The sequence below is a fragment of the Prunus avium genome, chromosome 3, assembly GCF_965620075.1.
Source record: "Prunus avium chromosome 3, drPruAviu1.hap1.1, whole genome shotgun sequence".
NCBI classification, from domain to species: Eukaryota; Viridiplantae; Streptophyta; class Magnoliopsida; order Rosales; family Rosaceae; genus Prunus; species Prunus avium.
In genome coordinates, this window is record NC_142286.1 from 31,092,874 (window position 1) to 31,106,532 (window position 13,659).

Below are 13,659 nucleotides of genomic sequence, written 5' to 3' on the forward strand. Positions count from 1 at the left end.
TACAGTGTTGAGCTTGGCTACTGGAGCGAAAGTCTCCGTGTAATCCACTCCATAAGTCTGAGTATACCCTTTTGCTACCAATCTTGCCTTGTAACGGTCAATAGAACCATCAGCCTTATGCTTCAAAGTAAACACCCATCTGCACCAAACTGCCTTTTTCCCTTTTGGCAAAGGAACTAACTCCCAAGTAGCATTCTTGTTCAAGGCTTCCATCTCAATATGCATTGCATCTACCCAGTTTTGATCAGATAGAGCATCCTGCAACTTAGTTGGCACACATACACTAGATAATTGATACAAATATGATGCATATGACTTAGATAAACGATGAGTTGACATATAATGGTTAATGGGATATTTGGACTTGGCATATATATCAGGAGAATATTGTATTTTAGGTTTCCCACGGGTAGTGCGTGGGGGCAATGAATAAGTAGGCACATCACTAGAAAGCACCTCATTATCATGAGTTGATTGGGGCAGTGGCAGGGCAGAGGGGGGTCTTGTATCAATTTCATCTGTACGAGAGTCAATAGTATCACTGTTATGTCCTTCTGAGAGAGGCTCGAAAAATTCCAAAATATCACCTGGCGACCGGTCGTGACATTCCTGGCGACCGGTCGCTTCACTCGTATCGTCATTGTCGTCGCTCGTTGAGGCAGGCGACCGGTCGTTTCCTATGTGCGACCGGTCGTTTTCAGGCAGATTCGTTAGCGACCAGTCGTTCACTTTTATGCGACCGGTCGTATCTAGGCAGATTCGTTCACGACTGGTCGCTTCCTCCATGCGACCGGTCGCTTCCTGTTCTTCAAAAAATCCTTCTTCATGTTCTTCAGAAATTCCTTCTTCAGGTCCAACATCTTCCATATTTTTTACTCCGAAACTCTTCAATTCACTCCCCCTCTCCCCCTGAATTGGAGAGGAGGGAGATACATAACAAGGCACTTCTTCATGGAAAGTCACATCCAAAGTAACATGCACCTTCTAGGTAGGTGGATGATAACACTTATAACCCTTATGAGTAGAAGAATAACCAATAAAGACACATCGCAGAGCACAAGGATCAAGTTTACTCCGTTGATGAGAGTAGACATGAACATAAGCAACACACCCAAAAACTTTAGGGGGCAACTTGGAAACGGAGACAGGGGAAACATGATCACCAAACACATCATGCGGAGTCTTGAAATCAAGAACCCGGCTAGGAGTACGATTAATCAAATAGGCAGCAGACAGAACAGCATGCCCCCAAAGGTGATGGGGAACAGACATATCCAACATGAGTGAGCGGGCAACTTCAAGCAAGTGTCGGTTCTTTCTTTCAGACAAACCATTTTGTTGAGGAGTAAAAGGGGTTGTCGTTTGGTGAATAATCCCTTGAGTACGGAAGAAAGACGCTAAAGTATTATTCACATATTCACCTCCGTTGTCTGTCTGAAATACTTTGACCCGAGCATGAAACTGAGTAGACACCATAGTACAAAACTCTGGAAGGATGGAAACAACATCATGTTTATTTTTCAGCAAGAAAACCCAAGTAAGTCGGGTACAATCATCAATAAATGTGACGAACCAACGAAATCCGTTCGAAGTAACGCGAGCCGGACCCCACACATCAGAATGCACTAAATCAAAAGGCTTTGCAGCTTTACTGTCACTTAAAGGAAATACAGTGCGATGACTCTTGGCCAAAATACATGTCTCACACTTAAAACTGGACTCATCATAGGAGCGGAATAAAGATGGAAACAGACGCTTAAGGTAGCCAAATGACGGGTGTCCCAAGCGACGATGCCATAACCAAATTTGTTGTTTGTCTTTGACACTGCAACTTTGAACAGTATTAACGACACGATCACGAACTGGTGCAGAAGGCAATGTCAAATAATATAACCTTCCTATCCGTTTACCATGCCCAATCATCTCATGAGTCCTAAGATCCTGAAAAGAGCAATGGGTAGGATAGAAAGTAGCAGAAGCATTAAGTGTATCAAGTAAGCGACCAACAGATAACAAGTTACAATGGATATTGGGAACTAATAACGCATGAGACAAGGACAGAGTTGGGGTGAGAGAAATGGTGCCCTCGCCAATAATTAGAGAGGGCAAGCCATTAGCACTAGTTATGTATGGGTTACGAGTGTTACTAGACAACTCATCAAAAAATTTAGCATCATAAGTCATATGATCAGAAGCACCAGTGTCAATTATCCAAGTATTAGAGCCAGTACCTGGAATAGAGTCAGAAACACGCAAATTCGCAGAAGCAGCAACAGCACCAACAATGGAATTATCACCCATGATTGTAGCAGAAGCCCAACAAATCACGCAGAGTATACAACAGAACACAGCACAGACACAAATCCGGCAGATGTACGAAGACAGTAGAGGCACACAATAGAGGCACGAACACAGTAGAGGCACGAACACAGTAAAGGCAGATGCACACAGCGGAACACGGCAAAAGCACAGGAAATAGAGGCACGAACACGACAGAGCACACAGCGGAACACGACAAAGGCGCAGGCACAAGAACCCTAAAGAAATTAGGGCACACAGTAGAACACGGGTGGGCACAACACACACAGGTCACCAGAAAGTCGGCTCTGATACCAAGTCAAATAATATGGGTAGAATATTTTCAGATGTATTTCATTCTCCGAAATGAGGTATTTATAATACAGGTTACAAACCCTAGTAGGGTTTAATTAGGAAATAAGTGGAATCCTAATTACATAATATCTACACAAAAGGAAAAATAAATAAAACCCAAATAGAATAGGAAATGCTCTACTCGCCAACATAACCCATTTCTCTGTTTCTCATCTTGTCTTCATCAATCTTCACTATCATAATCCAATATTTTGAAATTTGTCATTATTTGTCAATTTGCATATTGAGAAAGACAGGTCCATCAACTATGCATTGATATTGATTAAGAGAACGATGCTTGACAATAAGAACAAAAAAATTTGGTGGAAGATGATCCTACATGATTTTTGTACATAATATTTGGATTTATATTCGATTGTGGGTGGATTTATATTCGATTTGGGTATGATTGATTGTATTTGTCCGTAATATTTGGTATGGGGGTATGATCTTATGGTTAAATTTATTTATTTTTCTCCATGTCTCTGTCTTTTGTTTCTACTTGCAGCATTATATTTCTTTATTTTTCAGTAGGTGAAATTTTATACAAGTTCTACATTGCAGTTTTGGAAACTGCATTGCAGTTTTGGTAATTACAATTGGATTTTTGCTCTCTCCTTGGCCTTCAACCTCACCAATTTGAAGAGTAGAGGCTACCCAGATGAGGAATTGGGTGGGCAAGAGAAGAGTAGAACTACCCAAGAGAAACGGAACTCAAAATTGGACTTTTGGAAACTGCATTGCAGTTTTCATTTAATTACAATTTGATTTTTGCTCTTTCCTTGGCCTTCAACCTCACCAATTTGAAGAGTAGAGGCTACCCAAATGAGGAATTGGGTGGGCAAGAGAAGAGTAGAACTACCCAAGAGCAAGGGAACTCAAAATTGGACTTTTGGAAACTGGAAACTGCATTGAAGTATCGGAAACTCAGTTGTGTTATCTACCCCAAATAGGGATTCTAATGATTATGACAGTGATGATGTTCCAGGGGATATTGTAATTGACCACGAACCCTTTACAAGAGGAATGCCTCCTATTGAGTCATTTGTTGATGTAGTTGATGAGAATCGAACACAATACATGAGAGATGACTGTGAGGATATTTGGATTGATAAAGATTAGGAAAATGTATCACATTAATTTCTGTTATTGTATGACATTATGTTATTTAATTAAGAGATTTGAAGGCTTGTATGCTTTATTAAATAACATTAAATAACATAATGCAATTATAAGATTGCTTCTTCTCTTAATGTATGACACGAACCCTTTATATTGAGGAGATGAAACAGACTTCTTATTGTATGACATTATTTATCATGCGATTAACCTAAGAAGCACGACACGGGGATACGGTAAATTTTCAAAAATTAGGATACGATACGTCAGGGATACGGTTATTAAAAATATATATTAATATATATTAATAAATATATATATAACTTAAAACAAATATTAAATAAAAAAATTGAAAATTATAAATATAGGTGTGTATAGCTTTTAATGATATATATTAATACATATATGTTTGGGTGAAAAAGAAACAATAATAAATATACGCCTGTATAGCTTAATGACATATATTTATTTAATATATATATATCATTAAAGATCAAACAAATCCTGTTTTAGCAAACGACGTCGTCACTTGAGATAATAAAAATTAGGTCAGTCGACATCTTCTTCTTCCTCGCTCGCGCCGATCTCTCTCTCTCTCTCTCTTCACACGCAGCGCCCAGGGGCTCCTCAACAGCCCCTCAACGGCAAGCTTCGCCCAGAGCAACGTATCTGAAAAGTCAGATACACGTGTCTGGAATACACGTATCCGAAAAGTCAGATACACGTGTCTGGAATACACAGCTATACATATCCGAAGCGTTTCAGACCGTATCCAAAGCGTATCGAACCGTATCTGAAGCGTATTCGAAGCGTATCATATCCAAACGAGTATCTGATATGGGATACGCCACTAAATTGGCGTGTCCATGCTTCTTAGCGATTAACATACTGTTTTAACCATTAGCAATGGTTATGGGTACTCAAAAGAAGAAGTCTGTTTTCTCACCAAAAAAAAAAAAAAAAGAAGTCTGTTTCATCTCCTCAAAAGAAGAAAGCTGTCTCACAAGTGAGGAAAAAACAAGATGTCTCACTTGTTCAAAAGAATCAAAAGAAGCAAGCTTTCTCACTTGATCAAAACCTGCTCCCTGCTTCTGAACCTCAAAAGAAGCAAGCTTATCCAGAAGCTCCAACTAATAAAGAAGATTCAAAAGCTCAAAAAAAGACAGTTGAATGTAAGGAAACAACTGAAACTGTTACAAGTACAAGTACCACTACTGCAAAGAGAGTGCGTGGGATCAATACAATGTATCGCATTGTGAAGCGCAAAATACGAGGTGTGAAAAAAGTTGTGGAGTTCACTAAACAAGGGCAACCACGTGGGGTGGCAGGAAAAGAGATGCAATCTTATATTGGGGTATTAACACGCACAAAGGTCCCAATTGACGGAAAATTCTACGGTGGGCGTGGCGCATGGATGCGCCCACTGTTATAAGCCATTGGATGAATAGTTGGTGATGTGGAGTTATCCACACCGTTGAGTTAATTACCGGATAAATCGGTTGTTGTAGGTAAAAAGAATAAAAAAAGCAGAAACTCTCCTTTTCAAGTCGAGTTAGGGTAAGGTTTCTCTTCTCTCTCTTTCCTCTCCTCCTCCTGTGACGACGAGACAGCGACTCCTCTCCTCTCAGGTATCTCTCTCTTTCTTCTCCATAATTGTCTCTCTCATCTCTATATCTCATGGTCTCTCAATTTCCTTCCCAGGCTTCGTTTCTAAACCAAACCCATACCAAAAATCTCAGCCCCAATCTAAACCCCCATTTTGCTCAATCCCTGCCGTCTATCTCTCTCTCTCTCTCTCTCTCAATCGTTTCAGCCTTCACTCTCCGTCTCACTCGATTCTCTTTCTCTATAGCTCTGGCGTGCTCTCTCTCTCTCTCTCTCTCTCTCTCTCTTAGATATGAGCACCAAACATGGGTGGGCACAAATCTGTGCGTGATGGGAATCCTTTGAAATAGAAAGTTTGGGGTTTCAATTTTGTTAAATTGAAACCATCTTAGCCAGAAAGTTTAGTGATGGGCATTCTTATGGGCATCACTCTCCCTATGCCAAAAGATAATTTTAATTATTCAAGGTTTGAGTTTTCTAATTTATATTGTAAGTTTTAGGTTTTAATTTTGGGCTATGGTCTGTGCAGGTTTTGATCTTTTTAATTTGTATTTGGACCATTAATTTGGAGACAAGGTGATGATTTCATATTAGTGTTGAACTAGATGCAGATTTAGTAATGTCAGCTTCTCTTGCTTTGCTAACTCTCTCTGATTCAAAACTTCACTTCACAGGCGCTCCTCTATCTCAGCTAGCTCCCTTTCTCATATCAATATCAAGTACGAATGTGGTTGCTTCCTCCAATTCCTCTGTATTTCAACTTGAATTTATAGAATTAGGTTTTGTTTGCTGTAAATTTGGGGCTTTTGTTCTCATTGAGCTGTAGGAGGTTTGTGGGGTAAATTGAAATGCTTGATAGAGGATTTTAAGGGGATGCATGATGTTGCAGATATTATTTTGCCTTGTGTTATAAAATATCTCAGCTGCTTGGTCTTTTAACATTCTCCTTGGCTCAGAATCATTTTTGGGCGTACTTGTGATCATGAAATGAAATCTTGGTTGATGGGGGTCAGATTATTTTTTTCCTTAGGAAGGATGGGGTAAATTAGTTCCTCTGTTTTTCATTGGTGATGTTACTTCTTGTAATAAACTACCAATTAGCTTATTTCAACAATGTTAAAAGTGGTTTGGTTGCTGTTGATGTAATTTTTTTGTAATAAATTCTGATGAAATAGGCAATACATTCATTATAATTGCTTTCTTTTGAGATGATTGGTTTTCTATGGTGTGGCCCTTTTTCGGGTCTGCAATATATAAATTTATGATAATCTGGTTGCATTCTCTCTCTCTCTCTCTCTCTCTCTCTCTCTCTCTCTCTCTCTCTCTCTCTCTCTCTCTCTCTCTGTTTTGGTATGTTTTTAGCGTGAAATTACATCTTTTTCTCTTTTGAATATAAATTTGGTCTGTTTTTAGTTGGTCAAGTATTTATAAGCTCGAAACCAGTTAAAGTTCGAATTGTGAATGATGAGATTTCCATTTAATTTGAGGGATAAGTGATTCATGACCCTGCAATTATAGTTTTAGGAGCTAAATGCAAGGATATATAATTTTTATTGCTCAAAATTTAGGATTTTTTCTATTAAATTAGGCTTGTCGAATTAGGGTTTCTAAATTGAATTGGGGGTTGAGGTAGATGATTTTTTCTGTTAAATTAAGGCCATCAAGGTGGTTGAGAGTTAGTTTTCAATTTTGATTTTAATTTCAAGGAGCTGTTTGATCGTTCTGCATATTATAAAGTTCTGATGGCGATCTGTTTTTTTTTTAGCGAAATTGATGAGAATTCTGGCCGAATAACCGAAGAGATAGAGAAGTGCAAAGAGCAGAGTCTTGAGAAGAAGAGAGGCTTAGAGGAAGCCAAAGAACAAGTTGAGAAAGCTGCTTATGTAGTTTTAGAGATGCTCAACAACAGAGGATAGATTGTAGAGTGAATGTATTGAACAATACTTTCAATTACATGAATGAAGTTTATGTTGGCTTTGATGAGGATATAGTACCATTGAGAATAAGCTTTTAAAGTAAATTTGACTGTTATATCATAGTTTATGTGCCAATTGAAACAATCATCCCATTAGCATTGTGAATGGGCATTGTACCATAAAGTTGTATTTTCATATTAGTGTATGTATATTGCCATGTTATTGATAGTCTTTTCAATTTTGAGAAAGTATATACAATATGTGATTTGTCAATGTAATTGACAAACAGCCAGTTCCATTTGCATTCCAGTCGTGCAATTGACAAACAAAGTAGTACTATTTGCATTCAAGTCGAGCAATTGCCATTATCTGTGCACAATTAATTGAAAATGTAAATATAATATGTGATTTGTCAATGTAATTGACAAACAGGTAGTGTAATTTGCATTCCAGTAGTGCAATTGACAATCAAAGTAGTCCTATTTGCATTTCAGTCTTGCAATAATTGTTATCTTTGCACAATTATGAAACATAGAATCTCTCACTAATGATAAATCCTTCATAATTAATTGTATGTTCAAAAGGTTGTAATCTATGTGCAAAAAAACTTAGTAGAATTCATAAAAACATTGCTTAATAGTGAGTGACCGGTTAAATGGGTTGCTCCAAGTTAAAAAAAGGAAAAAAAAAGAAGAGAAATCTGAAAAGAAAGAAGGCTTTCCTGCGACTTCTATCTCTTCCTCTTCTTGGCACTTCTATCTTTTTTTCTTCGCACGACTCGTGTCTCTTCTTCTCTCTCTTCTTTAGTTGGGCTTGTTAAAATGAAGGTTTGATTATTCAAGAATAGAAGAAAGGAAGGGAAGAGAGAGAGAGAACAAAGAGAGCAATAGAAGAAAGAAATCAAAGCTTCTGTATATTTCTCAATCATCTGAGCAGTACAATTGTAAGCTTATATATTCTTAGCTTAGCTTTTGCTTACTGTAATTTGTTTGATGCTATAGACTTATTATATAATGATGTCAAATATGATCGTGTATTGTTCTATCTCAATGGGTTCAATTAGTTAATTCCAAAGGAAGTGACCATAAGATGGAAAGGGCACTGATAGATTGCCTCACCTAAGATGAAAAGGTAATAATGTAATTGACAAACAGTTAGATCGAAAATGCAAAGGAATAATGCAATTGACAAACAGTTAGTTGGAAATTGCAAACGAATAATGCAATTGACAAAAAATTCGTTGTAAATTGTTCCATAGAATTGTAAAACCCATCCGTAATCTTGTAATATTGTAATTTACAAGGATAAAGACATCTAGTACAATATTAAGGTAACTAGGGACATTAGGACAATAAATTGAGTCCTTATACGTGTAAACACAAACGTTTACTATATTAAGGTCTTGTTTTACTCGGTTTTGGACAATTATGTTCCATATGATTGTAAAATGCGTCCTTAATCTTGTAATATCGTAATTTGCAAAGATAAAGACATGTAGTACAATATTAGGGTAAATGGGAACATTCAGAAGGTAAATTGGGTCCTTAGTATTGTAAACATGGATGTTTACAATATTAAGGTCTCGTATTACTCTATTTAGGATAGTTATGTTCCAGGAGATTGTAAAACCCATCCTTATTATGGTAATTTCGTAATTTACAAAGAGATAGACATGTATTACAATATTAAGGTAACTAGGGACATTGAGAAAGTAAATTGGGTCCTTATACGTGTAAACACAAACGTTTACTATATTAAGGTCTTGTTTTACTCCGTTTTGGACAGGTATGTTCCATATGATTGTAAAATGCATCATTAATCTTGTAATATCGTACTTTATAAATATAAAGACATGTAGTACAACATTAGGGTCAAGGGGAACATTCGGAAGGTAAATTGGGTCCTTAGTATTGTAAACATGAATGTTTACAATATTAAGGTCTCGTATTACTCTATTTAGGATAGTTATGTTCCAGGAGATTGTAAAACCCATCCTTATTATGGTAATTTCGTAATTTACAAAGAGATGGACATGTATTACAATATTAAGGTAACTAGGGACATTGAGAAAGTAAATTGGGTCCTTATACGTGTAAACACAAACGTTTACTATATTAAGGTCTTGTTTTACTCGGTTTTGGACAGTTATGTTCCATGTGATTGTAAAATGCATCCTTAATATTGTAATATCGAAATTTACAAAAATAAAGACATGTAGTACAATATTAGGGTAAATGGGAACATTCGGATGGTAAATTGGGTCCTTATACTTGTAAACTCGGATGTTTACAATACTAAGGTCTTGTATTACTCTTTTATGGATAGTTATGTTCCAGAACATTGTAAAACCCATCCTTAATCTTGTAATATCGTAATTTACAAAGAGAAGGACGTTTAGTACAATATTAAGGTAACTATGGACATTAGGAAAGTAAATTGAGTCCTTATATGTGTAAACACAAACTTTTACTATATTAAGGTCTTGTTTTACTCGGTTTTGGACAGTTATGTTCCATTTGATTGTAAAATGCATCATTAATCTTGTAATATAGTAATTTACAAAGATAAAGACATGTAGTACAATATTAGGGTAAATGGGAACATTCGGATGGTAAATTGGGTCCTTATACTTGTAAACTCGGATGTTTACAATACTAAGGTCTTGTATTACTCTTTTATGGATAGTTATATTCCAGAACATTGTAAAACCCATCCTTAATCTTGTAACATCGTAATTTACAAAGATAAAGACATGTAGTACAATATTAGGGTAAATAGGAACATTCTGATGGTAAATTGGGTCCTTATACTTGTAAACTCGGATGTTTACAATACTATGAATTAGGTGAACCCTAATGTTGTAATCATAGTTCAAAAACTTGTAAACAGCTGCCCAAATCTTGTAACTTATAAGTTTTAGGATCCTCTTACAATGTTATGGTACTCTCATATCTAAACTACTGTAAATCACTATCCAATCATATGCCAATTGCCAAACAGGAAGGGCATAATTGCATGACCCTTATGCAATTACATTTTCAAAAAGTGGAAACTTGATAACTTGTATAACCGGTAACCAATTTTTTAAAAAATCTAGGAGCATCATAAAGGACAAATGGTGCATGGGTGCACCTGGTGCACTGTAGAAGGTGCCCCCAATTGACATTCAAACTTGGAACAATGTGGATAACGATACAAAAAATAAGATTTGGGAAGCTGTGGAGGTATGTCAAATGATTTATTTCTTATATTATAGCTTTCTGAAAATCTATGTTATAGCTTACTGAAAATCTATTGTATAGCTTTTGCTTTCTTAAGTCTCCTATCTTCATGTATTATCTAACATTTGTGGTTTACATGTGCATACTAAGATGGCGTTTGTGTTAGCTCCTCAAAGAAAAAAAATGGTCCTCCAATCAGCATCACGTAAATGGAGAGAGTTCAAGTCTAGATTGACCAACACCTACATTCTTCCTTTCAAAGACAGCGTAGAGAAACTAAGCAGACCCCCTGAAAATATAAATTCATTGAGCTACCTACCTGGAATGCCTTCGTAGTATCTAGGCTAACTAAAGAGTTTCTGGTATGCTTGAATGTTCCTTATTAATTTATTGTAATTGTATTCTAATTTTTTAGACTTTGTATGACTTCCTTTCACTCTATACTTTGTAGCAACTACATAAAGAGCAGCAAGAGAGGCGTGCACAGTTAAAATATAATCATCGTATGTCACGGGGAGGATATGTTGGGACAATGGATGTTTTGGTATGTACGCATTGTCATAATACAGTTCATAATGCATTATTGCTCATATTGAAGCAGCAAATGATGTTTTCTTGTAGTTACAAACAATGCCTGAGGAGGACATAGATCGATCAACATTATGGAAGAAAGGACATGAAGCTAAAAATGGGAAATTTCCAGATGAGAAGATAGCAGAGAAAGCTATACTAATTGTGAGTTAGAGTGCGGCAATAAGCTAAGCAATTTTTGCCACTTGGATTTTATTTCAACCTTATTTGTTGTACAATCTGTTTTGTTGTATTTAATTTACTAATTGTGATGTTTATATTTACAATATGTTTTGTTGTATCAGGATGATTTAAAGAAACAAGTACTTGAAGGGTCTCTGACCGTATCAGGTAGAAATGATATTCTCACAATGGCATTGGGGAGTCCAGAGCATAGTGGACGAGTTAGAGGGGTGGGAGCTTATGTGAATCCAAGCTCATATTTCAACGAACCAGTACGACACGGCAAACATGTAAACGAGATCATTAAAGAGACAGTAAAGCAACTTATTATTGAAGAGGAGCGAGCTAAGGGGCATGCTTTGGCGAAAGAAATGGTGGCTGTAGAGAGAGGATATTGGGTGGATAAGATGACTCAATTAGAGGATAAAATTGAAAGATTTTCTGAGGCACGAGGTAGTCCAATTCTCCCTAATCTCTTGACTCCCCCTACACATCTTTCCGACAAAGGTAGTTGTTCAGCTGCAAAGGTTCCCGATGAAAATAATGTGGAACCAAAAGCTTGCAATGATAAGAATCTGACTTTAAAGGTATATCTCACATTACTAAGTTTTAGAAAGCATTAATGTGTCTGTTCTAATCTTGTATGTAGTAACATACAATTTTTTTTTCTCTACATAGAACAAAGCAAAATGCTTGAATTTTACACAGCCAAGAGTATAGCATTACAAAATCTGCAACCAATGCCATCTTCACTAAAGGTATTGTGCCGGTTTGCCGAAAGAACTCTGAAGTTGGCGGGGGAAACTATAAATTTCATCATGGAAGCGGAAGTGTTTGGGTCACCTCGTTCAACCCATATTTTATATGAAGACATTCTACAATTTGGTGAAATGTTAGAGATATCAGGCACATGCATAGTGATATACATGAGGTAATAGGCTACATTTAATAATATATATATTTATTGTAACAAACTGATTTTACAATGCACAGGTACTTACATGAGGTGCTGAAAACGTCAAACATGTTAAGCATGATTGGGTTTGTTGACCCTGCTGTAATTGGTGCTCTAGGGTGTGGAGACGTTAGTCAAAGATCACGTGTCTTAGCAACTCGGTTTTCATCAGCACATCCTGACCAGATTTTCTTAATTCCTTACAACTCCGGGTCAGTCTAAAATGCTATCTACTAGGTTTATCTAATTACTTAGAAATAAAATAATTTGAAAAAGTGAATTGGTTGCCTTATGATGGATTTATTTCATATTCTACTACGTTGGCAGAAAACATTGGATGTTCACTATTGTTAATGTGGACAAAGAGACCATTTATTTCATGGATCCCCTAAATAGGATCATCATTGACGAGGAATGGAAACAAGTTGTAAACACGTATGTTTGTCAAAGTTATTTTTATTTAATTCGACTTCAATTGAAAGTTTTATGAAATTATTTTATCTATTAACTTGTCATTCTCTTTGTTGGTGAAGTGCCATTAAAGTGTTGAATGTGAAAAGGAAAAGGAAAGGAAGAAAAACACCGCAGTGGATATTTTGATGGTAAGTCCCCATCTAATATAGGATAAATGATCCATTTGTTATTTCTTGTGTAAGCTTAAATTGATTGTTAATCATGTCTTACAACTAACCAATAATTATGTGTAGGGAACTCCTAAACAACCAACAAATACGGAGTGTGGATATTTTGTGATGCGTTATATGAAGGAGATTGTTGAAGATAAAAATTTGGAATTTGCATCTAAGGTACTAAATATCCATATAGCATGGTAGAATAATACATTTAATTTGAATGGAAACTAAATCTTTGATTAAGACTACTTTTTTATTATGAGACTTGGCTAAGTCTTATTTTTGATATCTTGTTACAGTGGAGTAAAACAAATGATTGTACATATACACAAAATCAAATTGATGAAGTACGGAATGAGTGGGCAGATTATGTGATGACCAATTATGTGTAGCTCAGACCTCAAAGTGGACAAGGTTTTTTTGCTCAGAATAGTGGACAAGGTTATCAACCATTGTTTTGGTTTCTTTTGAACATGATTACGTGGCAATCACTTTGATTGTCATTTTGTGAATGGTAGAATTTTCACATAGAATGTACAAAGTTTTAGATTCTGTTGTTGGTAGCTTTGGGATGTATGTACTAAATTCAAAGCTTTAGATTGCCTGTACACCTCAAATTGTTGTAATTGAACCAGTTTTGGAATTGTATGGTTCGAATACTCATATTGAAATATGAATACATCATTGTTTTGCCTATATATTTGTTAATTTTGGAATGCAACAATACTAATTTTTTTAAAAATCATATTATGTACTGAAGGAATATCATTATTACAACGGTCACCTTCTTAACTACAACGGTTACC

General features: G+C 36.2%; 2 protein-coding genes and 1 long non-coding RNA gene across 3 annotated transcripts; all 3 read left to right on the forward strand.

Moving 5' to 3' along the window:
- Positions 1-4,737: 4,737 nt before the first annotated feature.
- Positions 4,738-10,849, forward strand: LOC148295934 (uncharacterized). Its single transcript, XM_088250649.1, has 3 exons — positions 4,738-5,125; positions 10,439-10,516; positions 10,664-10,849. The coding sequence occupies exons 1-3, from the start codon at positions 5,015-5,017 to the stop codon at positions 10,847-10,849; spliced, it is 375 nt and encodes a 124-aa protein (XP_088106775.1). The 5' UTR covers positions 4,738-5,014.
- LOC148295935 (uncharacterized) lies at positions 5,185-7,359 on the forward strand. The gene is made up of 4 exons (XR_015834373.1): positions 5,185-5,399; positions 5,906-5,952; positions 6,051-6,095; positions 7,142-7,359. It is a non-coding gene; the product is annotated as an uncharacterized LOC148295935 (long non-coding RNA).
- A 1,110-nt stretch (positions 10,850-11,959) lies between the features above and the next one.
- LOC148295936 (uncharacterized) lies at positions 11,960-13,405 on the forward strand. The gene is made up of 5 exons (XM_088250650.1): positions 11,960-12,433; positions 12,549-12,660; positions 12,782-12,823; positions 12,929-13,027; positions 13,153-13,405. Exons 1-5 carry the CDS (start codon positions 12,252-12,254, stop codon positions 13,243-13,245), a joined length of 528 nt encoding a protein of 175 aa, XP_088106776.1. The 5' UTR covers positions 11,960-12,251; the 3' UTR covers positions 13,246-13,405.
- The last annotated feature ends 254 nt before the right edge of the window (positions 13,406-13,659 follow it).

Coding starts and splice junctions, on each gene's coding strand:
- LOC148295934 (XM_088250649.1), top strand. CDS start 5,015: ATGTATCGCATTGTGAAGCGCAAAATACGAGGTGTGAAAAAAGTTGTG. Junction 5,126..10,438: donor AGATGCAATCTTATATTGGG/GTATTAACACGC, acceptor GGTGCACTGTAG/AAGGTGCCCCCAATTGACAT. Junction 10,517..10,663: donor AGATTTGGGAAGCTGTGGAG/GTATGTCAAATG, acceptor GTGCATACTAAG/ATGGCGTTTGTGTTAGCTCC.
- LOC148295936 (XM_088250650.1), top strand. CDS start 12,252: ATGCACAGGTACTTACATGAGGTGCTGAAAACGTCAAACATGTTAAGC. Junction 12,434..12,548: donor TTAATTCCTTACAACTCCGG/GTCAGTCTAAAA, acceptor CTACGTTGGCAG/AAAACATTGGATGTTCACTA. Junction 13,028..13,152: donor ATTTGGAATTTGCATCTAAG/GTACTAAATATC, acceptor ATCTTGTTACAG/TGGAGTAAAACAAATGATTG.